Source organism: Rhizophagus irregularis, chromosome 3 (assembly GCF_026210795.1).
Source record: "Rhizophagus irregularis chromosome 3, complete sequence".
In the NCBI taxonomy this organism is placed as follows: domain Eukaryota; kingdom Fungi; phylum Glomeromycota; class Glomeromycetes; order Glomerales; family Glomeraceae; genus Rhizophagus; species Rhizophagus irregularis.
In genome coordinates this window covers 2,764,624-2,790,122 of record NC_089431.1, presented here as the reverse complement: position 1 = coordinate 2,790,122, position 25,499 = coordinate 2,764,624, and the positions used below count along the sequence as shown (strand labels likewise).

Below are 25,499 nucleotides of genomic sequence, written 5' to 3'. Positions count from 1 at the left end.
CCAATTTCAGAAAAGAGAGAGGGGTGCTTTAAACATACGTGAACATATGTGATTAAATTATTTTAAAATTTTCAAAATAGGGGGGGAGGACATTAATTTTGAATGTGGTTTTTGCTCCCAAAACACATCCCCTTAAATGTCACCGGTCACGTGGGATGTAATTTTATGATTAGAATCTGCACATAAATAAAACGGGCAATATACCAACAAAAAAAGCATTTCGTTCTCTAGAATATGAATTCAAGCAATTCAAGCGAAGACTGGTATCAGACCGCTATTAAAAAGTTTAAAATCAATGAAATACCCTATAAAAAATTTAGCGGAAAACCAACCCGAATAGGACGTGGTGGATTTGGTCTTATTTATAAAACAGAATGCGATTCCATAGGAACTGTAGCAATTAAAGAAATAACAATAAGTATTGAAGACGATGAAATTTGTATTAAAAATTTTATTAATGAGGTATTAAGTTTAAAAATCCATTTCAGTTTATAATGTTACATTTATTATTATCATTATTATTAAAATGCAATTATAGTTAAAAATTCATAGTCGTATTGAACATGAAAGAATAATTCAATTTTATGGAATAAGCCGAAGTCAGTTATTATTTAATTAAACTTATAATTATATAAATTTAATTTTCTAATATGTTATAAAATATTTTATAAAGATATTGATGAAGGATTGTATTATCTCGTACTGGAATATGCAAACCAAGGAAATTTACGTGAATTTTTGATCAAGAAAAAGAGGTGTGATAATTGCTTTGGATGGGAGGAAAGAGTGCGACTTGCGATTCAAATTGTGGAAGGGCTTCGACACCTTCATGAAATATTAAATGTTGCACACCGTGATCTGGTAATATTTTTTTGTTTTGTTTGGTAATTAATCATTAAATATTCGATGTTCTTTATTTAATTCTGTAACACTTATAATTAGCATACCAAAAATATACTTATGAACGATGGAAATATTAAAATATCAGATTTTGGATTGTCTAAGAATTTAAACAGCACAATGTCATCTAATAATAAATTCTTTGGAATGATACCATTTATTGATCCGCAAAAATTAAATCATGGAAAAAAATATGTATTGGATAAAAAATCTGATATTTATAGTTTAGGAATGGTATTATGGGAAATTTCAAGTTGTCAAACACCTTTTTATGGAGAAGATTTAGCGTGCTTGTCTCTTAAGATTTGTCAAGGTTTAAAAGAAAAATCTGTCAAAGGGACTCCAATGGAATACAAGCATATTTATACAAGTTGTTGGGAAACAAAACCAAATTCTAGACCTTTAATTGAAGAAGTTCTTTCGCGATTGAGTTCCATGTCACTTAACCCAGTTTTTGAAGATGATGATAAAGTTTCAACGATCGTGATTAATCTATTCCAATATCCTGATACATCAAGGAATTCCACTTCTGGTATTATTGTAACTTTATTCTATTAAAAGTAGTAATAGTATTTTTTTATTAAAGTCATTTAAATTAATTTTTTTAGAGTATTCTAATAATATATCTTCTCTAACCATACCTGATGATCTAACCTTATCAACAAATAACGTAATCTGCAAAAGATGTGATTCAAAATTTACAGATCAAAATTGGTGTTATGATTGTGAAGCTCAAAAATTCCAAGAAGATTTTCCTAATTGGACGAGTGAAAACGAAAGTCTCGATGAACTTATTCAATATTCCCAACTTAGTGCGACAACAAATGATACGTATTTTGAATGGATTAATTTTAATCGATTTAATAATATAGAAAATATGCAAAGTTTATATTATGAATTTTATACCGCAATTTGGTTAGATGGAAGTAAAGAATTATGGGACAACAAATCTCAGCAATGGGCGAGAACAGGACCAGTTAAAATAATTTTACGAAGACTTAAATATCTAACTATTAATATACTAAAATTATATTTAGAATTAAAAAATATTATCATATGTTGTTATGGATTTACTCAAGATCCAACAACTAAATCTTATTATATAGTATTAAAATACGCAAGCGGTGGAACTTTACAACAATATAACAATATATTAAAAATAAATTTCCATTGAGTTGGTTTGAAAGATTGTCAATATTAAAAAAAAATTGTAGAACTTCTTCATAACATTCATAAGACAAACTATGTACATGGTAATTTAAACTCAAGAAGTATATTACTTCAAGAAGATGATTTGAATCATAAGCTAGAAATATATATTTCTGATTTGGATTTATGTATCTATAGTAACTATAAAGCGAAACGAGAATTTTATGATGTACTTACTAAACTTACTGTTTATGCTGCTGCTACTGCTCCTGAGATTTTGAGAGGAGAAATAATTTCTATCAAATCAGATATTTATAGTCTCGGTGTTATAATGCGGGAATTAATATCAGGGGGCTATACTCCACAATGCTATCATGAACTGATGCAAAAGTGTTTAGATGATGAACCAGAAAAACGACCCGACACTTTGGATTTACTTGAAGAACTTCATATATTTACAGCATCTCCACTTAGAAAGCGTCAGTTTGAAGATGCTGATAGTAGAGGACTACAAATAAATCCACCACTACAAATAAGTCCACTACTACAAATAAGTCCACCACTACAAATAAATACACCATCTTAATATTTTAGTAATCAACAACTTTTCTTTCAGATGTACTATAATTTCTTTAGTAACTACTCACTTAAAACTTACAATTAACGGTTTTAAAAATCAATTATATTTATATTTGTAATCTTTACGTGTAATTTTTTATCAAAATTTAAAATAAATTTAATATACAGCATAATCTTATTACTTATCTCTCGAGCCATTATTTCATAAATTATTGTCTTGTTGATAAACTAATATTTTTTGGCAAATAAAATTCGAATTTAGTTTTTTCGACCGGAGTAGGGCATGGTTACTTATTCCAAGGTTGAGAACAACTTGGGTAATTTGCTGTTCACTAATTTACAAATTATTTAGTTGGTTTGATCACTAATTTGCAAATTATTTAGTTGTCGTTCTAATTCAAGTCTTCTATTTTTTCTTCTGCTAGCTCTTTTTGCAATTGTGAAATCTGCTCTTTGGCTTCCTTTAACTCGCAATTTCCTCTTTGATTTTTTTTTTAATTCCTTTCTCTATTCCTTAAATCATAATAATCAGTAAAATCAGGTTCAGTAACTTTCATTGAAAAACTTTGTTTGCAATAAGGTCTTAGGCTCAAAAACAATTGATGGTTCAGAACGAATAACAATAATAGATTCTTAGTTGCTTGCTAAATATTCTAGATTACTATCAATGTCTGTTTCATGGATATCTAACTTCCTTGAAAACGATTATAAATATCTCGTTTATTGCTCGTGCCCAAATATAGTAAATCTCTAAAATTCCAAGTCTTGGTAAGAAAAATTGTTATCGGCTATTAACAAAATTCTTAATTTGTTGGGTCAAGTCTTCTCCAGTTTAAAGTTACCATTACAAGTAATTATATTTTCAATTTTGCTGTTGGCTGGAAAAATAAGTTCATTTGTTTGATTAGACGAACAAATCAGTTCAGTGAGGTGACAAGTTAAATCTTTTAGGTTTATATTTTTGCTTAGATATAGCCTTTCTAATTTATTCCAGAAGCAGTCAAGTCGCCTCAACTAAATCTAAATTAGCAAGATGATTGCTCGAACAATAAATCACAGATTATTATTTTTAAACTAGGGTCAACTCATCTAATTGATTGAGGGAACAGTTTAGTTCAAAGTCATGATAATAATGAAGCATCATATCCATAAGGAAAATAATTGGCATAAATTTCATATATATTGTAAAAATTGAGCTTATCTATAGAAACTTTACTATTAATGAAGATTTAAAACTGCTATTAGAGATTGTAGAATTAAAGACTGAAATACTTTATAAAGAACTAAATGAAGAAGATAGAAAAAATAGGATTTGGCGGTTTTAGTAAAATTTATAAGAAAAATGTAATTCCATAGGGAACCTTAGCAATTAAGAAATAACTATAGATATTGAAGACCGATTTATTAAAGGGGTATTTAAAATTAAATAATATCCAAATTTACTTTATATTACTTAAATTTATAAATTTTACTGGTTAAAACTTCGTAGTCAAATAAAACACGAAAGAATGATTTAATTCCATGCATGGAATAAACCGAGATAGTCATTATAAATTTGTAACTTTTAATTTGAATATTTACAAATTATAAAATATGTACTGTAAAAATATAAAGACGAACATAAAGGGTATTATCTCGTACTGGAATATGCAAAACAAATTTACGTGACTTCATCACAAAACAATCTAAAGAAGGTGAATTTAAGTGAGAAAAAAGAAAACGCCTCGCAATTCAAATCGCAGAAGGACTTCGTTATCTTCACAATGAAAAGAACATCGTACGCCGTGATCTGGTAATAATTCTTAAATGTACGAAGAAAGGGATGTTTAAAAGACATTTGAATTAATGTAATATATATTTTCTATATATATTTTAGCATACGAAAAATATCCTTATTAACGATCATGATAACGTTAAAATATCGAATTTGGATTATCCAAAAATTTAGATAGCGCAACAATATCATCAACTGATAATGATTCTTTGGAGTTTTACCATTTGTTGATCCGCAAAAATTAAATAACGAAAAAAACTTTGTATTGGATCTTGACAAGCTTATTCAAGACTCTCAAATAAATGCAGCAGTAACAAACCATATTCCGATTATGAAATTGATAATGAAGATGAGTTGATTCTTGATATAATTAATGGTGTACGTCCAAATGATAATGTAATTGGAACTCCAAAATGTTATCATGAATTGATGCAAAATGTTTAGATACTGATCCAGAAAAACGACCTACCACTCTAAGCTTACTTGAAGAGCTTCACGCATTTACTACAGCTCCGCTTAAAAAGCACCAGTTTGAAGTAGTATACGATCAACCTCTCGGAACCAGACCTAATCAATTATCTAAGGATAATGTCAAAATAATTGTAGAATCGATTAATGTTACGGAAGCTTACTATGATGGAACAACTATTTTTAGGTTTCGACTTTAGCTTACCTGAGCCAAAAAATGCTAATGAAAAAAAGCTTATTTTTAATGGCGAAGGGTTATTAGATGAATGACAATTAAAAAATTGGATTTGTGAAAATATTTACATATCTAATATATATTTATAAATAATTATTTACATTTAAAACTTAGTATGTTAATTATATTACACTTAAATTAGCCAATAAAATAATAATCATCGGAATTCAGAAATTTTTTTTTTCACGAACCTAATTTTTGCATTGCAATTAATTTAATGTTGGTTTATACAATAAGAATATCGCATTATAGTTAAAGATTTTCTTTTTTTTTTGAAAATAATAAATCTTAAAAATCTCCTTCCTGAGTACTTAGTATGTATACTATTATTTGAATGAATCAAGCTCAATATAAAATAATTTCTCTGGTTTCTATTATGCAAAAGAATTATCGTTATTAATTTTTAAATACAATTTGAGAATTGATCTAAATTCTTACAAGAATTACCTAAATTGGTTTTGTTCTTACCCGTTGTCCGTTGTTAACCAAGTGCTATGATATAAAATACAATTGCTTTTTTTATTGACAATATGACACGCTTAACCTCTTGAGACTAGACCTATCCTAAGCAATTAGTGTTGTAGAAGTTTAAGCAATTTATTGATTTACTAACAAATCTCTCATTTCAATCTGAACCAAAAACGCTACTGCTAAAAGCTTACATTTTAATGAGATTTATTGAACAAAAATAAATGACTAAAATATGATATTAAATAACGCAAAGTAAAAATTATGAAAAAGTTTTTTTCTGGGTAAAATTCCTATATTCTTTATAATTTTCAACTAAGTATAAATAATTGCAATTATATAATCATTTTCTTTTACTTCAGAAAGAGATATCCGATTAAGAGACTGCATTTGTTAATTTTTCTTAAAAGAATATATTTAATATTTATTTAATATGAAATTTTCTTAATGTAATGTAATAAATTTGAAATTCAATAACACGAAGTAAAATTAGCAAACTAGTAACAGTAAAATCATAAAAACAAATTTCTCAATAATTTCATATATGTATATTCAAATAATTTTCAGGCGCACGAGATCTTGAAAAAAGAAATTCTGAATAATTAAAATTCTTTGGGAAACCATTCAGACAATATTAACATGAGATTATTTATCTTTCACAATTCTTTTTTAAGCAATTTGGATTTTTTGTAACGTAGGTTGTGTGAGTTAACTTTCAAAAAAATCTTATCAGTCGGTGTGACAACTATGACATGATGATAATATCCAATAGAAAAATTGCTTTAAAATTTTTAATTAATTGAATCTTTATCCATTTTAAAAAGTTAAAATTCTATAAATGTAAAAATGGTAGAAATAATAATGCAATAACGCCATAGTGTAAGTAAACATATGTTTTTAATGTTTCATGTCATTAAAATAAATATTAAAATAAGAAAATTTTGTAATGTTTCATGATAACGAAAAGCCTAATTTAGAAGTAATTCAATGATAATGAAGCATCATATCCATAAGGAAAATAATCGGCATAAATAAATATATATATATTGTAGGAATTGAGCTTATCTATAGAAACCTCAATTCATTTTTAATTATGATTAATGAAAATTGGTATCAAACTGCCATTGAAGATTATGGAATTAAAGAAATACTTTATGAAGAACTGAGTGAAGAAAAAGAAAAAATAGGATCTGGCGGTTTTGGTAAAATTTATAAAACAAAATGTAATTCACTAGGAACAGTAGCAATTAAGGAAATAACTATAGATATTGAAGTTGATATTAAACGTTTTATTAAAGAGGTATTTAAATTTAAAATAATATCCAAATTTACTTTATGTTACTTAAAAACTAAATACGATTTATAAATTTTACTAGCTAAAACTTCATAGTCAAATAAAACACGAAAGAATAATTCTATTCCATGGAATAAGCCGAGGTAATCATTAAAATGCTGTTTCAAATTTGTAACTTTTTTAATTTCAATATTCATAATTATAAAATATGTACTGTAAAATATAAAGATGAACATAAAGGGCATTATCTCGTACTAGAATATGCAAAACAAGGGAATTTACGTGAATTCATCACAAAACGATTTAAAGAAGGTGAATTTAAGTGGGCAGAAAGAAAACGCCTCGCAATTCAAATCGCGGAAGGACTTCGTTATCTTCATAATGAAAAGAACATCATACACCGTGATCTGGTAATAATCCTTAAATATATGAGGAATGGAATGTTTAAATGACAGTGCGCCTATGATTGGCGAATGCAACATCATCATTTGAATTAATGCAATATATACTTTCTCTATATATTTTAGCATACGAAAAATATCCTTATTGACGATGGTAACGTTAAAATATCGGATTTTGGATTATCCAAAAATTTGGATAGCACAACAATATCAACTGATAATAGAGCATTTGGAGTTATACCATTTGTCGATCCGCAAAAATTGAATAATAAAAATTTTGTATTGGATAAAAAATCTGATATTTATAGTTTAGGAATGGTATTATGGGAAATTTCAAGTTGTCGTACACCTTTTATTAGGGAGGATTATAAACTTTTGTCTTATAGGATTATTTGTGAAGGTTTAAGAGAAAGACCTATCACAGGAACTCCAATTGAATACAAACAAATCTATGTTGATTGTTGGGAATTAGATCCAGATTCTAGGCCTTTAGTCGTGGAGGTTCTTTCACGATTGGAATCCATGTCACTTGAACCAGTTTTTGAAGGAGATGATGAATATCCAACATATTACCCACCATCATCTCCTGAAAATACTTCTGGTATTATTATATATAGCGTACATACTATTATTATTTTTTCCATGTTAATATGATCAAATAAACTAATTAAATATATATATTGCTTTTTAGGGTTTAATCCTTCTATGGCTTCTTATATTATCCCTGATGGTCCAACAAACCCAACTACATCATCAACAAATACAGTATGCAATAAATGTGGCAAACAGCTCATGAATCATGACCGGTGTTGTGAATGTGTACTTCATGCATTACAGGAAGATTTTTCTAATTGGACAAGTGAAGACGAAGATCTTGACAAGCTTATTAAAGTTTCTCAAATAAATGCAGCAGTAAAAAACCATGATGAATATTTTGAATGGATTGATTATAGTCAATTTAAAAATAAAAAATGGATTATACAAGGTTCATATTGTGATATTTATACTGCAACTTGGACAGATGGAATAAGAAAAAGGTGGGACAAACAATCCCAACAATGGGAGAGAACAAAAGATTCTCAAATAATTTTACGAAAATTTAGATTTAAGTCAACCATTAAAAATCTAAATTTACATTTAGAAATTAAAAGTGCTATACGATGTTATGGGTTTACACGAGATTCAAAATTTTATTACATGGTGTTAGAATATGCAAATGGTGGAAATTTAAGACAATATATTCGGAAAATATTTCCATTCAGTTGGACTAAAAGATTAACATTATTAAAAAAAATTGTAAAAAGTCTTTCTCATATTCATGAGGCAAATTATATACATCGTGATTTATATCCGGGAAATATATTAATTCAAGAAAATAATTGGGAAGGTAGTAATTTAGAAGTATATATTTCTGAATTGGATTCATGTGCAAATTTAAGTACTAAAATAGAACAACAACAATATGGTAATTTACCATACGTTGCTCCTGAAGTTATATTGGGAAATGGAAACTCAACCTCTATTAAATCAGATATTTATAGTCTTGGTATTATTATGTGGGAATTGGCATCAGGAGATGAACCATATTCTGATTATGATGAAATTGATGATAAGGATAAGTTGATTCGTGATATAAAAAATGAAGTACGTCCAAATAATATAATTGGAATTCCGGAATGCTATCATGAATTAATGCAAAAATGTTTAGATCCTGATTCAAAAAAACGACCCACTACTCAAGATTTACTCGATGAGCTTGAAAATTTTACTACAACTTCTCTTAAAAAACAATTTGATAATGTTGATCAGGAATTACGCGATCAACCTCTTGGGACTAGACCTAAACAATTGAAAGATAATAACGTAATAACCAAATCATCAATTAATGTCAAAGAAAGTTATGCTGGAGAAATTAGATTCAGATTTACTAATAAACAACTTAAACAACTTCAATTCTACAATGTACCTGAACCATGAAATGATTGATAGAAGTGATAATAATTTTATTAGCTTATAATTTAAGATTATATCTACAGTTAGATTTCATAATATTTAAAAGGTTGAAATAATACAATAACGGATAATACATCTTAAATCATTGGTTCATTCACAGGTTAATATAAGTATGCAACTATACCAAACCATTTTACGCATTAGATAGATGCTTTTAATCTTAATTGTTTAAAATAATATCGAATATACAGTTTATATTTATATAATGATTTCAAATTTTACGGTTTATACCGATTTTACTGCATTTTATCTGATTAAATTGATGGCGTATTTTTTCAGCTTTAAATTTTAAATTATGGTTCATAACATTATTTTACTGATCGCAAAGAATATGTTGCCTTAAACGAGTCTTATAATGTTTGGCACTTTTTTATTTTCGTCTTATAAATGTTTACCGTATCGCACTGCGCTTCCATCCTGAGAGTACTGTTATACTTTTCCTCGGATTACGGCATATGGATCTTATGCGTAATGCCGTAATTCAAATACCGTAAAATAGGAGGGTTATGCGATATAAAAAAAGAAACCCATTAAAAAATCAACATTAGCATTATATTATAGATTTACAGTTTATAGCATTATTGAATATGCATTTATGAATATAATTCGGTAAAACGGAGTAATGGAATAAGGAACTTTCAGGATGAGCGAATTACACGACATCCAGTCTGGACATGACATCATCAAGCGTAGAAGTATATAGCCTTTTGTTACACTAAATCTACATATCGAAGGTATCTTACTTTATCATGTGAAGAATCTGCACATATATAAAACGGGCAGTATAGCCAACATTTTCGTTCTCTAGAATATGAATTCAAACGAAGACTGGTATCAGACCGCTATTAAAAAGTTTAAAATCAATGAAATACTTTATAAAAAATTTAGCGGAAAGCCAACCCGAATAGGACGTGGTGGATTTGGTCTTATTTATAAAACAGAATGTAATTCTATAGGAACTGTAGCAATTAAAGAAATAACAATAGGTATTGAAGACGATGAAGCTTGTATTAAAAATTTTATTAATGAGGTATTTAAGTTTAAAATCCATTTCAATTTATAATGTTACATTTATTATCATCATTATTATTAAAATGCAATTATAGTTAAAAATTCATAGTCGTACAGAACATGAAAGAATACTTCAATTTTATGGAATAAGCCGAAGTTAGTTATTATTTTAATTAAACTTGTAATTATATAAATTTAATTTTCTAATATGTTATAAAAAATACTTAATAAAGATATTGATGAAGGATTGTATTATCTCGTACTGGAATACGCAAACCAAGGAAATTTACGTGAATTTTTGATTAAGAAAAAGAGTTGTGATAATTGCTTTGAATGGGAGGAAAGAGTGCGGCTTGCGGTTCAAATTGTGGAAGGCCTTGGATACCTTCATGAAGTATTAAATGTTGCACACCGTGATCTGGTAATATTTTTTTTGTTTGGTAATCATTGAACTAAAAAATATCCGATGTTCTTTATTTAATTTCTGTAACACTTATAATTAGCATACCAAAAATATACTTATAAACGATGGAAATATTAAAATATCAGATTTTGGATTGTCTAAGAATTTGAATAGCACAATGTCATCTAATAATAAATTCTTTGGAATGATACCATTTATTGATCCACAAAAATTAAATCATGGAAAAAATTATATATTGGATAAAAGATCTGATATTTATGGTTTAGGAATGATATTATGGGAAATCTCAAGTTGCCAAACACCTTTTTATGGAGAGGATTTAGCGTGTCTGACCCTTAAGATTTGTCAAGGTTTAAAAGAAAAATCTGTCAAAGGAACTCCAATGGAATACAAGCATATTTATACAAGTTGTTGGGAAACAGAACCAAATTCTAGACCATTAATCGAAGGAGTTCTTTCACGATTGAAATCTATGTCACTTGAACCGGTCTTTGAAGAGGATGATAAAATTTCAACGATTAGCCTATTCCAATATCGTGATACATCAAGGGATTCTACTTCTGGTATTATTATAATTTTATTAAAAAATAGTAATAGTGTTTTTTATTAAAATCATTTAAATTAATTTTATTATTTTTTTAGAGTATTCTAATAATGTATCTTCTCTAACTATACCTGATGATCTAATCTTACCAACAAATAATGTAACTTGCAAAAGATGTGATTCAAAATTCACAGATCAAAATTGGTGTTATGATTGTGAAGCTCAAAAATTCCAAGAAGATTTTCCTAATTGGACGAGTGAAAACGAAAGTCTTGATGAACTTATTCAATATTCCCAACTTAGTGCGATAACAAATGATACGTATTTTGAATGGATTAATTTTAATCGATTTAATAATATAGAAAATATGCACAGTTTATATTATGAATTTTATACTGCAATTTGGTTAGATGGAAGTAGAGAATTATGGGACAACAGATCTCAGCAATGGGCGAGAACAGGACCAGTTAAAATAATTTTACGAAGACTTAAATATTTAACTATTAATAAACTAAAATTATATTTAGAATTAAAAAATATTATCATATGTTGTTATGGATTTACTCAAGATCCAAAAACAAAATATTATTATATAGTATTAAAATACGCAAACGGTGGAATTTTACAACAATACATTAAAAATAAATTTCCATTGAGTTGGTTTGAAAGATTGTCAATATTAAAAAAAATTGTAGAACTACTTCATAATATTCATAAGACAAATTACGTATATCGTAATTTACACTCGGGAAATATATTACTTCAAGAAGATGATTTGAATCATAAGCTAGAAATATATGTTTCTGATTTGGATTCATGTATCTATAGTGACTATAAAATGAGAAAAGAACTTTATGTATATACTAGTAATATTGCTCCTGAGAATTTGAGAGGAGAAATAATTTCTATCAAATCAGATATTTATAATCTCGGTGTTATAATGCGGGAATTAACATTAGGCAACTATTATAACATTAACAATCCGCAATGCTATCATGAACTGATGCAAAAATGTTTAGATAATGATCCAGAAAATCGACCCAACACTTTGGATTTACTTGAAGAACTTCATATATTTACAGCATCTCCACTTAGAAAACGTCAGTTTGAAGATGCTGATAGTAGAGGACTACAACCACTACAAATAAGTCCTCCACTACAAAAAAATAAACGACTAATAAATCCATCATCTGAATATTTTAGTAATCAATTTAGTAGGGGTGCAGACTATTCCTTTTTTTAGCTACGTCACTCATTAAGTCAATGAAAGGTTGTAACTCGTGACGTAGCTCGATATTATATAAATTATTAACGTTTGACGTAACTTTGTTACGGCAGTTACGTCGGTAAAGTTTAGACTTTTTTATACCTCTCGATAATTCTCTGTCCAAATATAGTTTAGATCACTTTCAACATTTTTTAATATTTGTAATTTCACTTGTAATTTTTTAATTTTAAGGATCAAAGTATAAAATAAAGTATAAAATATATCTTATAATTTATCTATATCTTATTATTTATCTCTCGAGCCCATTATTTCATCGATAAATTATTGTCTTGCTGATAAACAAATATTTTTTTTGGCAAATTTCGAGTTTAGTTTTTTCGACCGGAGTAGGGGATGGTTATTTATTCCAAGATTGGGAAGTAGATTGAACAACTTGGGTAATTGGTTGATCACTAATTTGCAAATTATTTAGTTGTCGTTCTAATTCAAGTCTTCTATTTTTTTCTTCTACTAGCTCTTTTTGCAATTGTGAAATCTGCTCTTTGGCTTCTTTTAAAAGAACCTCACTCGTAATTTCCTCTTTGACTTTTTTTATTAATTTCTCATTAGCCTTTCTCCACTCTTGTAAATCATAAAATTCAATAAAATCAGGTTCAAAAACTTTCATTGAAAAACTTTCTTTGCGATAAGGTCTTAGATTCGAAAACAATTGATTGACTTTTGCTTCTTTTCGGTACGGTTCAGAACGATCAATAATAATAGATTTTAAATTACTTGGTAAATATTCTAGACCACTATCAATGTCTGTTTCATAGATATCTAATTTTACTAAATTTTTCAAATTTCTTAAAGGCTTCAAACTTCCTTGAAAACGATTATAAATACCTCGTTGAATTAATTCCTTATTGCTTGTGCCCAAATATAAATGACTTAGATTAGTAAATGGTTCTAAAAATTCCAAGTTTTGGCGAGAAAAGTTGTTATCGGATATTAACAACATCTTTAATTTGTTGGGGTCAAGTCTGCTCCAATTTAATTGAGTTAATAAGTTACCAATACAACTAATAATCTCAATTTTGTTGTTTGCAGGAAAAATAAGTTCATTTATTTGATTAAACGAACAACTCAGTTCAGTAAGTTGACTGTTTTGACTAAGGTCTAAACTAGTTAAAAGATTATCTCGACAAGTTAAATCTTCTAGGCTAATATTTTTGCTTAGATTTAACCTTTCTAACTTATTACAGGAGCAATTAACTTGACATTTTCATTTAAATCTAAGTTGGATATATGATTGCTCCAACAATAAATCATAGTTAAATCATTATTTTTAACCAAGCTCAACTCATCTAATTGATTAAAGGAACATCTTTATTTTCGGAACAATTAATAAATAAGAATTGCTTAAGTCCAGACTAGTCAATAGATTATAACGGCAATTTAATTTTTCCAGACAGTGAAAATTTTCCAATTTTAGAGAACCGGATAATTTCTCGTCATCAGAATCATATTCATCATTACTAATATCTAGACCTGTGATACTACTCCTAATATTTTTAAGATAATTCCTATCCAACCATTCCCTGTGCTTTAACCATAAAGTTTACCCCTTTCTTAAATACTTTTAACTCTCTCAACCAATAAACTATTACAAATACTTTAAAATATTTCTTGGGAAATCCTTAAAATATTATTGATTATTGAGTGTTATACAAAATTTAATGGATAAAGATTAAGTTGGGAAACAAATGTTTTAAAAATTATTTGATCTACAAAATTGTCAACAATGAAAAAACAAGCCTATTGATGTTTCAATTTTCGACCAAAGTAAGTGCATTTCAATAACATCAATAAACATCCAAGAATCTTTTAAAAGAATTTACAAAAATATGATTAACCAAGTATGGTTTAGACTAAAAGATGGTGTCATGATGATAAATGTGACACAAGAAGTCACATTAATATTGGTCACTAAAACATGTAAACAAAAATAATAAAAAATAAATAAATAAAAAAACGGATGTTTCGGGACCAAAATAAATAAATATATTCAAATTGAAACATTAATTTACATTTATATTAAGTTTTAATATTAAAATAAATAGAAAATAATTTGTTTTATAATATTTTCATTTTTTTTTTTCTCGTCATGCTTTAAAAATTTAAAATTTAAAATTTAAAAAAAGTTCATAATAATCGATATATGAAGGTATGTTCAATATAACGAAAATATAAAGAAATATCATACGTTTATTTCAAATTCGTTATAGTAAAAAAAGTTGAGGGGAATCGAAAGAACAATGGAAAAAGACTTTGGCGTTGTGTTTGTTTGGTTTCAAGCCAACTTTATTCGCGTGCAACGATAACTGATTGATCAAATTGATATCACAATTCTTAATTCTACGTCTCATTCTAATTAATTTTTATGAACACATTTTTAATTAAATAATTTTAAGTTTGTCGTACGAAAAATAATTTTTAAATAAACGATAGTATAATACACTTTATCTGTATAATCATGCCTGTAACTATTTTTTCCGAATTTAAAAAAACCATATTACCATATTACAGTTTCCTGTCCAACAATAGTAATGTGGCGATTCCTTTATGAAGCAATCACCTTCATGCTTTCGTCTTTTGGTTCCTTTTCAATAAAATTCATGAATTATTTTTATAAACGTATTTTGCTCTTATTGAAGTACGTCTTATATACATTAATTATTAATTATTTAAATTATTAAACCACTTCATTCTTTTCATTTTAAAGCTATTTATGCATATTTATTAAATCCTTTTAATAAAAGATTCAATAAATATGAAAATAAGGGGAGAAATTAGGACTAAAAAATCATTAAGTTCCGTTAAAAAGAATATTAATCCTTCAATTATAAGATATGATAAAAATATAATGAATAAGTTAGAAAGCACAAATACTATCTCATCGGTAAATGGAGGTAATTATATTATTATTTTTTTTTCGCGCAAAATACATGGGAATTTATTTTCTAATAACCATAGTAGAATCCAACAATGCATTTATTAATTTTTTATTATAATTTTTTTCTAGGTTTCGATACGCAAACGGTAACATCGATACCTTCTCCACATGTAACTGGAAAACACTCCTCAACTCAAACTATTCCAATAATAGTTTGTTTAGTAACAATGTGTCTTCTAATAATTGCCGCAATAATTTTCGTTTTTCATCATAGACGAAAATTCAATGCTGAAAAAGATGAAAATGAAAATCCTATAAAACTTGCAAAAAGGACAAATGAAATGAGGGATATAATATCAGAAACAACTTCAATGAGTGATGATGATATTGAATCAAAAAGATCTTCCGGTTCCTCATTTCTTGCCATTGAAGTTATGACAAATACTTTATCAAATATAATTAAACAACAAGGAGGAAAAATTAAGATCTCTGATACTAATAATATATCAGCAACAAACGATTTGGTTAAAGTAAAATCTTTAGAACTTCTCGAAAATCGTGATACCTCCAAAAGTTCTAGGCGTGTAAATAGCTTTATAAGTATGGCCAATAATATGTTTGGAAAAAGTTCCTCGTGATAAGTCATTTGACGTATATCTTTGTTTATATATTATATATATATATTTATTTACCTGTAATTGTACGAGAATTTGTTAAATTTTTTTCTTTAATTGTACAAATTATGTAATAGCTGATGATAGTATTATTAGTATAAGTTTTTTTTTCTTTTAAATTATATGCTATATTATGCATTATTATTCTAATTAAACTTATAACTATTCATGGGTTTTGACATTATATTTGATTGATAATCATATTTAATAATACTTTAAATTATATACTTTTTGTACTAATTATTTCTGACAGGTTTATGGTAAATACCCTAATTACAAATTGAGGTTTACTCTGATTTGTCGATCTTGACACATTATACTTGAATTGGGAAAGGGCAGTTACAATATTTCTTGATCCGGATGTTAAAAAAAAACAAAGTTTTATACGCAATGTATTACAGAATTATGAATGATTTTAGTCTATTGGATTTTATCTTTGTTTTCAAGTTAAACAACTGTTAACCATTTATTATCTATCTATAATTTTGTTGAATTATAAAACGTATATAGAAATCTTCTTGGCAGATGTTGAATAAACAAAAACCATAGTATTATACTATATAAGGTAATTAAATTATTTTCTTTACCAAGTTTATAATTGAAAATATCCTAATATGAACATGAGCATTGTTTCACTAACTTATCTTTTGTGTAACATTTAACATTTTGTAATCTTAATGTGTTTATAATCCGAATTAGGTGAAAAATGCTTTTTTGACTGAAACAATGTAAAGATCTTCTATAATTCCCGGTTGTAATATACTTTTAAAGAAAAAAGGCGGTCAAAGATTTGTATAAATTGATGTGGAAATTAAATTATTTTCCCAATTTTTCCAATTTTTTTTTTTACCTTTTTTTTCTTTCTCTTACTTTTTTAGTTTGAGGTGGGGTACATTTTCCCTCCTTTTTTTTTCATTCTTTACTTTTTTACAAACACCTAGCAGTGCTAGGCATTCTCATTATTCTTTCTCTTAATATCCCACCTCATCATTTTCATTCATTCATTCTTTCTTTCTTTTTAGCATTGTTTTATTTAACATTCTTTTCTTCTAGATACTTGATATTAGATCATAAATTTAGAATAAATAGATTATATAAAAAAAACCATGAAACTTGATCGATATACATACAAACACATTTCCTTCCCTACCGCACCAAGTATTTCCGTTATCTTATTATTATGGATTACAATTTTTTCTACCGCAGTAACATCCTTACCAGCACCAAAGTTTAAAAATGGAACTAATACCAAACAAAACGATCGTCTTTTCGTTGATGATATCTCAAAGTGTCCTCCACTACCTCCAAGAGCAGCTCCACCGACAAACGTTCGAGATTTGAGAGCAGATGATATCAAGGTAATTAATTATCGAATTATTTTATTTTTTCAACATAATATAATAAAAAAAAAAAATTAATCAATCATAATTAACTTTTTCTTTTTAGGTTATAATGGGTTTAGGTGATTCGGTTATAGGTAAATAGTTTTTTTTTTTATGTTTGAATTTTTTTTTAAAAATAATTTTTGGAATAACCTCGCTTACTCAAACGATTTTTTATTATTTCAAATTTTAGCTGGATTCGGAGTTCGTGTTGATAAATTAGGTCAAATTTTTAAAGATGGAAAGGAACCATTGGACGAATATCGAGGAGCTAATTTCGCAGTGGGAGGCGATCCTGATGTAGTCTCGATACCAAATATACTCAGAAAATTTAGTCCAAAATTAGTTGGAGATTCAAAAGGAACTCATATTATTGAAGTTTGTTATGGTATCTTATGTCCAAGTAATTATATTCCAAAATTGGATCAATTAAATGCAGCACAAAGTGGTGCACAGGCATTAAATGTTGACAAACAAGGTTAGTTTATGCGATATATTATTGAAATATTTTTTTTTTTTAAAATAACTTATTTTGTTTTAAAATCATTTGATTAGTGAATTATCTTATTGAACAACTTTCTCAAAGAAAAGATATTGATGTGAAAAATGATTGGAAGGTAAAGTAACTATGATTCTTTTTCCATTATTGCGTAATAAAAAATTCTTTTCGTGTATAAATAACTTATAATGATTTCTTATTTATAGTTTGCTACAATGTGGTTTGGTAATAACGATTTATGTAATGGATGTACGGATTTATCCAAACAACTCCAATTTTCACCTGATCAATTTGAATCTCATATTCGTGAAGGATTAGAAAAAATTCGTAAAAATGTTCCTAAAGTTTTCATAAATTTAATGTCAGTATTCAAAATATCACAAATGTTTGAAGCAAGTTTAAAAGATAAAAATTGTGTATTGGGTAAAGTGGCAGGATTATTTTTAGAATGTCAATGTGCTTTTGTTCCAGGACCTTTGGGTGATAAATCAAGAAAATCTATGGATGATTTAGCTGATCAATATAATGAAAGATTAAAAAAAATTACATCAGATTTTCAAGAAAAAAATTATCAAGATTTTATTGTAACTTATGATCCTGGTATGGAAAATATGGATATATCTAGTGGTAATTTGGATTTATTAAGTGGTATTGATTGTTTTCACCCTTCTTTACTTGCTCACGAAAGATTAGCAAAAGCAGTTTGGTATGTATGAATAATATATTATATATATATATATATTGCCCAATAAAAAAAAAAATTTTTTTTAATATATTTATTTTTTCTAAATAATAGGAATAATATATTCACACAACAATCTCAAAAAACGAGTAAATATGATCCAACCGCTGATTTACCCATCTTATGTCTGAATGAAGATGATAGATTACGTTAAACTTATTTTGCGATGTTTTGGAGATATATTCTCCTAATCATGTAATCACCTCACTTCGTTAATAGTAAACCCATTAATTGCGCCTTTTATTTATTTTTTTTGTATCATATAATTTTTTTGTAATTTTTTAATATACAGTAAGTAAATAGTAACAAAATAATAATTCATTATGTATTAGAATTGTTCAGGAATAGGAAATATAATCGGATAGATTTTTAATGATATCTTCAAAAAGATTAAAAAGATTTAATAAATGATAATTAATTTTATTTTTTAATATTCCGGTTAATTTGAAGAAAAATGCATTTACACACCAATTTCCTACCCGCTAATAATTCTGAACGTACACCGCAGCGTTACTTACTTACATTTGTCGTCTTATAATTTGCACCCTTTTCACACATATTCTAGTCAAAGTTTTTATCATTTGGCCAAATTCTCATAAATTGTTATAAAGTGGGCTAGGATGATGTTATTTTAAGGTCATAGATATCACATTATTTTAAATCGTCTTATGCGTAATCGTCTTCTGAATGCTCTATTGCTCTTATGAGATATTTCATGATTTTATTATAAATATTCACAATGGTGGTAACTCTCACTAATTTCGTTTGAATAATAAATATAAAGTGCGGTTAGCTTAGTTATTCACTTGATACTTGTTCATATTCTTATATACCCGATATTTATAATCAACGTTAGTTTTGGTATCTTCCAAATTGGATCTTTTTAACAAAGCGATACACAGTTGTTGAAATGTCAGCGATACACAAAATAAATGTAGTATATCAGAAAAAACTATAGTATCTGCAAAAAAGTACGTATGGTATCGAAAGATTAAAGTTATAATTTTTAATTCCTACGTTACATGGTATATCAATTATCAATTGTATTAAATTGATAATCTTTTAAACTGGTTACCAACTTCTGTCCAGAAAATCATACATCAACATGGCTAAACCCGTTTACTATCTTGATCGCAATTATTGAATACTAACTTATCTTCAATTGATTGGTTTATTCGTAACAATGAAGAAATTAAATGAATTACTTTATGATCTAAAATAAATAAATTAATTATTTTTTTTTTTTAATATAATATTAATAATAATAACAAATTATTATTAGATAATTACTAAATATATATTTTTGTGAGAAATATTAGTTATTAATAAATTTATATTATTTTTAGTTAAAAATAATTTTATTAGAACTTTTTTGATTTTTTTTTTTATTATTTCATTCTTTTTTTTTTTGTTTCTAAATTTCAAATTAATTTAAAAAATTGATTCTTAATTTATTTATATAAATGCATTTTCAAATTTTTTTTTTCTTTATTTAAAAGAAAAAAATTATGGTAAGTGTCTATGGCTCATAAATTGATTTTTGAAAAAAAATGTAATTTCGGGATAATTTCGGGATTTCGGATTTCGACAAAGACACGGCTTTACTATAAAAATTATAAAAATCAAATTCTATAATGGTAACCATTAACAATATAAAACAGAATGTCAGAGTGTCTATGACTCATAAATTGATTTTTGAAAAAAATGTAATTTCGGAAGATAATTTCGGATTTCGGATTTCGCGGCTTTACTATAAAAATTATAAAAATCAATTCTAAAATGGTAACTATTATCAATATGAAACAGAAAGAATGTCAGAGTCGATCCTCTTTTACTTAGCCGATGCGACCCGTGATTGCGGGGGATTAAATTCATCATGATGCCGATCAGGTTTTACCATTAATCTTAGATTTTATAATCATTAATATCTAAAAACAGAAAAAGTAATTCTTTAGATTATTATTTTATTTTTGTATATTCCATTATTCTTAGACCAGTTGTTACATCTCAATGGATCAACATGCAGCTGATCCTTGTAATTTTGGCTTAAACCCTGAGTTGATGACGTTTTCATATCGTAAAGTTTCCTAGTACCTAACCTAGTCCAAATTAAGCATATTCTTCCATAAGAAATTCTCGAATTTTTTTTTAAAGCCTCAGTGCCTCACCACGGCAAATAAAAATAATCTTGTTACCCATACGTAGCAAGTATCTTCGGGTTTCTTAAATTACCATAACCAATCATCATATTTTACCAAGCTTCCTGTCCTACCTTTGCCAAGAACCCGAACAATAAGGTCCTAAAGACACGCCACGATTAATCATATGATAAAAGTTCAAAATTTTATAAAATAATGTCCATTTAAGGATATTGTCTGGAAATTTTCAGCCATTGTAAACCTATCAATACCACTATTGTTTAATGATCCTACTTAGCCAATATCATAAATGGAAGAGTCAATTCGCTTATTATTAATAAGCTAAAAAATATTTTTTTCCATAAATACCCTCCAAAAAACTTCAACCAAAAGATAAAAAAAATCCTAGAAAAACATCAATGTCTCCTATTACTCTTACCTGTTTGGTCCAATGCGAAAATCCTAATCCAAAAAACATTTTCAAAGTTAAGATTGAAAAAAACAAGTCTATTAAAGAACTCAAGAAAGAAATTAAGAAGAAAAAACACAATAACTTTGTGAACTTGTCCGCTAATGAAATTCAGTTATGGAAGGTTAACATTCCTTTTGAAAAACCAAATGACAAGTTAAACATTCTCAATGCTCAACTTTATGCCAGTATCAAGGAAGAACTTGAAGGTGAAGAGTTGGATGGAGAAAAGAATATTTCTGAATATTTTCCCTACGAACTTGGGAACGAACATATTAATATTATAGTACAACGTGAAAGAATAAATGTAGCTTTTTTTGGACTTACTGGACATGGCAAGTCTTCTATCGCTAACATGTTGATTCAAGGAGATATTCATCAAAATAACGCGTTCAAAGTTAATAATGGTGCGAAAGGAGAAACTATTAATATACACAGTGGCGTTAACGAAATATTTCAAGTATTTGACACAATTGGATTGGGAGAATCATCATCTGGTAGTGTTCCACATAAGGAAGCCATAAAAAGGATAAGAGATTATTTTTCGAGATGTCAGGTTCCACTTAATTATATATGTTACGTTAAAAAGCAAGACAGATTTACCGAAGAAGACGCTAAAATGTTCAAGATATTTAAAAAGATTTTTAAAGGGGGAGAAGTAAATTTTAACATTATTATCACCCATAGTAAACCGGAATGGGTTGAGGAAAACTATGAAACAATAAAGGAAAATTTCGGAAATCATCCAATTATTCCGGTCGATTTTCCTTGGAATAATAATGGTGATTTCACTCAAACTGAAAAAAGGCAAAGAGATCAAAGTTTGGAACGTTTATTAGATACATTATTGAGACCAGGAAACAATGGTATTAAATTAGAAGTTCTCAGCTCAAGTCAAGCCTTCGAGACGAATGTATCAGAAATTGTTAGCCTCGTGCCTATTGTTGGTTCAGCATATCAATTGATCTCTTCTGGTGTTTATTATACGTTAGGAAAGCCAACCGTTGCAAAAGAACGATTTAGAGAAGGGGCTGTTGGGGGCTATGCAGATGGAATTTCCTTTATATCTTCGGGGCTTGGTAGCAGCGTAATGAAAGTTCTTGCTAAAAATGTAGGCAAGAGAATTGCATTAAAGATAGTTAATCAAGTGAAAGAAAAGATTGAAAAAAGTGAAGAGAAGCTTTATACTACTCTACCTCATTTCGGCAAATAAGTGAAGAGACATTTGTAAAAAAAAATATAAAAAAAAAATGATATATTATACATATTATGCAAATTATAATACAACAATTAGATATATATAAAAAAAAATGTAATTATAGAATATATATATATTTATATAAATAACTTCATTTAATAAATTTCATTTCCAAAAAAATTAATATATATTTACCTTTCCCATTTTAATAAATTAATTTTGTGTCATTTAAACTTATTCGAAAATGCATACACGTTTATATATAGTCATAATTTTTACGGTAATTCCCGATGAAATGGTGATAAACTGAAAATTATCATGATAAATGACAGAATTTTTATAATTGAAATGAAAATTATCATGAAAAATGACAAATTTTTATAACCTGAAATTATAATGATAGAATTTAATTAAAAAATATTTTTGATTTTACCGCTTGATAATTTTAATTGGAAAAAAATTATGAAAAAATGACAAATTTTTATAAAATATATTTGATTTTACCGCTTTTTAATTGGAAAAAAAATTTTTGAAAATTTGGTTTCTGCTAAGATATTTACTTATTATTTGAAGGGTTATATTATAAAATACTGCTTAATGAATCTTCTAAAATACATATATATATATTATTATAAATACAAAAAAATAAAGTAATAAACTAATAATACAATGGTTAATAATACAATGTTTTTTTCCTTCGCTTAAAGAAATCTAACATCTAACTTTAAACATTTTTTTCTAACTAAAATTATCCTTTATTATATATTCCTTTTTTTTCGATTTCTATTCCATACATTTTCAAAAATCTTTCAAAAGTATTTCTATATAATAAATTTAATACTTCTTCCCTAGCTTCTTCATACATTGTTAATTCATATTTTTCATCTTTAACCATCTCTTTAATATCACTTAATAAACAACCAGGAAAATTAATGGCTAAATCAGAATTTGAATCAAAAAATGTTTCATAAAAAGTACTATAATCAGTACGTAATTCAAATGGCATAGGTATCCAAGAAGCAGCTGTTACAGTTTCAGCTATTGATTTAGTACAAGGAGTAGTTACAAATGTTGGTGATACTAATGTCGCAGTTGAAGTATTTAATAAATCTGAATTATTAGGAAATGTAACATGACCAGTTTCTGTTATGTGAAGTACAGGTGATGGAGGAGGAAGAACTTCTTTATTTGATGGAGTGCAACTATGAGCAACCAATATTTTCAAGTATTGATATTCTTGTAAGAAAATTACAAGTTCTGCGCAGAAACATGCAGCGGCACATACTAAAAAAATATAATTATATATTGTATATTAATATTATGAAAAATTTATAGAAAAAAAATAGGTAAAATAATTTTTTTGCTTACCTTTATAACGTTCAAATAATTCAGAATCTTCTAGAACCTTTTCAAACATTAAATAACGTTTAGATTTACCATCTCCAATAACAATATTATTTTGATTGTTTTGATTATTCCTTTTTGTTGTAGAGAGGCTTCTTTTTATTGCACGTTTAGATGATTTTATTGAGTTTGGTAGGGAATACACTTTATTATTAAATGATTGAATTAATGGTATTGTGATGGATACCGTGTGACATATAATAAATGTCACCCAAGCAAGCATAAGACTACCAAAATAATTTTTCCATCGTGGAAATACTAATTCAATCATGAAATATCCAATATATGCGATCGCGCCACTGACTAAATTAAACATTAATTCATTTCTAAGGCCATAAGCATCTTTTATATTATATATTAAACAGATAAGAAAAGGAATTATAAGTATAAGAAATGTTCCATTCAGTATATGTAATGGAATATATCTAAAAGAAAAGAGAAAATGTTAAGATTAACGAATGTCACGTGGATAAATACATTATCGCGGTAAAATGACGTAGAAGAATAACTTACTCAATTCCAGCAGGAGTACAATTAGTGCTTAATGGTATTATTGAAAGATTAGGAGAAGTTAATTGTTCCACGAGAGCAAAAATTAAAGCCATAAGCATCGTGGGAAATATAATCCAGTACGTTAACCATTTATCAGTTGTAAAATGTTTAAACATTTTTAATCTATTCATTAATTTAACTCCAGGAAAATCCTTTTCTAATCTCTCTTTTATTCCCGGAGATATTGGCGAGTTATTATTAAAATTATTATTAATACTATTATTACTAAGATTACTAAGATTTAATGAAGGAGTATAAGCGATGCTTAATCTCAATTTTGCTAAATTATATTTTGCTATCCAAGTAAATGATATAACTCTACAAGTTACAGAACTACAATACAAGAAGAAACCAATATATGCGGGCCAATTAACTAATGCACAAGGAAAATTTGGGTAGAAAGCAGTTCTTAAACAAGCCATCACGCACAGCGTAATCGAAGCTATTACATTTAAAATGTTTAGACGTAATGGTCTATATCGAATATCAGCAATTCTTCTTCTTCGGATATAAAAAAACACAGTTGTTATAGAGAGGTAAAGAAATGAGAAAGCCCCTAATATAGAATAAAGTTCTTTCCTCCAAATCTGTGCACCGCCAGCGGGTTTAGCATTATTCTCCATTTTTTTTTTTTAATAAAAATTAATTAATTAAAATACTTTTTATATATTTATTTATTATAATATACAGTACAATACGAGAAAGAAAATTTCTCTTCTTCAGCAACTTTTTCTCTCCATAAAAAATATCCCCCGATATATGACAATAATAATTACAATGATTAAATAAAAGGATAAGAAGTTTTTTTTATATAAAAAAAAAAAATGAATTACGATCCTTATTTACTATAACTATTTATAGACCCAAACAAGTTGCAAGTTAAATTGTTTGAGAAAAATCAAAAAAGACAATTCAAAAAGAATTTTTCTTTTTTCTTTTAAAACGTAAGGATCTTATAAAGGAAAGAAATTTGATTTTTTTTTTGAAACAAAATAAACAAAAGCTAAACGACAAAAGA

The 25,499-nt window shown here is 27.1% G+C and overlaps 8 protein-coding genes across 8 annotated transcripts; 6 read left to right on the top strand and 2 right to left on the bottom strand.

The window, feature by feature from the left end:
• Window positions 1-234: 234 nt before the first annotated feature.
• Window positions 235-2,798, top strand: OCT59_020680 (uncharacterized protein; the record flags this gene model as incomplete). The annotated part of the gene is made up of 6 exons (XM_025317617.2): window positions 235-462; window positions 539-599; window positions 674-861; window positions 943-1,432; window positions 1,509-2,024; window positions 2,115-2,798. 6 exons carry the CDS (start codon window positions 235-237, stop codon window positions 2,633-2,635), a joined length of 2,004 nt encoding a protein of 667 aa, XP_025177843.2. The 3' UTR covers window positions 2,636-2,798.
• A 3,868-nt stretch (window positions 2,799-6,666) lies between these two features.
• On the top strand, window positions 6,667-9,245 carry OCT59_020679 (uncharacterized protein; the record flags this gene model as incomplete). Its single annotated transcript, XM_066149334.1, has 7 exons — window positions 6,667-6,873; window positions 6,950-7,010; window positions 7,096-7,277; window positions 7,395-7,605; window positions 7,669-7,869; window positions 7,960-8,430; window positions 8,977-9,245. The coding sequence occupies 7 exons, from the start codon at window positions 6,667-6,669 to the stop codon at window positions 9,243-9,245; spliced, it is 1,602 nt and encodes a 533-aa protein (XP_065990247.1).
• An 847-nt stretch (window positions 9,246-10,092) lies between these two features.
• On the top strand, window positions 10,093-12,758 carry OCT59_020678 (uncharacterized protein; the record flags this gene model as incomplete). Its single annotated transcript, XM_066149333.1, has 5 exons — window positions 10,093-10,311; window positions 10,388-10,448; window positions 10,526-10,713; window positions 10,796-11,279; window positions 11,359-12,758. The coding sequence occupies 5 exons, from the start codon at window positions 10,093-10,095 to the stop codon at window positions 12,501-12,503; spliced, it is 2,097 nt and encodes a 698-aa protein (XP_065990246.1). The 3' UTR covers window positions 12,504-12,758.
• Window positions 12,759-12,885: 127 nt separating this feature from the next.
• On the bottom strand, window positions 12,886-13,488 carry OCT59_020677 (uncharacterized protein; the record flags this gene model as incomplete). Its single annotated transcript, XM_066149331.1, has 1 exon — window positions 12,886-13,488. One exon carries the CDS (start codon window positions 13,486-13,488, stop codon window positions 12,886-12,888), a length of 603 nt encoding a protein of 200 aa, XP_065990245.1.
• A 1,812-nt stretch (window positions 13,489-15,300) lies between these two features.
• On the top strand, window positions 15,301-16,061 carry OCT59_020676 (uncharacterized protein; the record flags this gene model as incomplete). Its single annotated transcript, XM_025330390.2, has 2 exons — window positions 15,301-15,439; window positions 15,553-16,061. The coding sequence occupies 2 exons, from the start codon at window positions 15,301-15,303 to the stop codon at window positions 16,059-16,061; spliced, it is 648 nt and encodes a 215-aa protein (XP_025177848.1).
• A 1,142-nt stretch (window positions 16,062-17,203) lies between these two features.
• Window positions 17,204-19,149, top strand: OCT59_020675 (uncharacterized protein; the record flags this gene model as incomplete). Its single annotated transcript, XM_025317620.2, has 6 exons — window positions 17,204-17,455; window positions 17,544-17,574; window positions 17,673-17,957; window positions 18,035-18,096; window positions 18,185-18,684; window positions 18,775-19,149. 6 exons carry the CDS (start codon window positions 17,204-17,206, stop codon window positions 18,872-18,874), a joined length of 1,230 nt encoding a protein of 409 aa, XP_025177849.1. The 3' UTR covers window positions 18,875-19,149.
• Window positions 19,150-21,277: 2,128 nt separating this feature from the next.
• OCT59_020674 (uncharacterized protein) lies at window positions 21,278-22,709 on the top strand (the record flags this gene model as incomplete). Its single annotated transcript, XM_025317621.2, has 1 exon — window positions 21,278-22,709. The coding sequence occupies one exon, from the start codon at window positions 21,278-21,280 to the stop codon at window positions 22,538-22,540; it is 1,263 nt and encodes a 420-aa protein (XP_025177850.1). The 3' UTR covers window positions 22,541-22,709.
• Window positions 22,710-23,008: 299 nt separating this feature from the next.
• Window positions 23,009-25,104, bottom strand: OCT59_020673 (uncharacterized protein; the record flags this gene model as incomplete). Its single annotated transcript, XM_025317622.2, has 3 exons — window positions 23,009-23,809; window positions 23,894-24,354; window positions 24,443-25,104. The coding sequence occupies 3 exons, from the start codon at window positions 25,102-25,104 to the stop codon at window positions 23,274-23,276; spliced, it is 1,659 nt and encodes a 552-aa protein (XP_025177851.1). The 3' UTR covers window positions 23,009-23,273.
• Window positions 25,105-25,499: the final 395 nt, after the last annotated feature.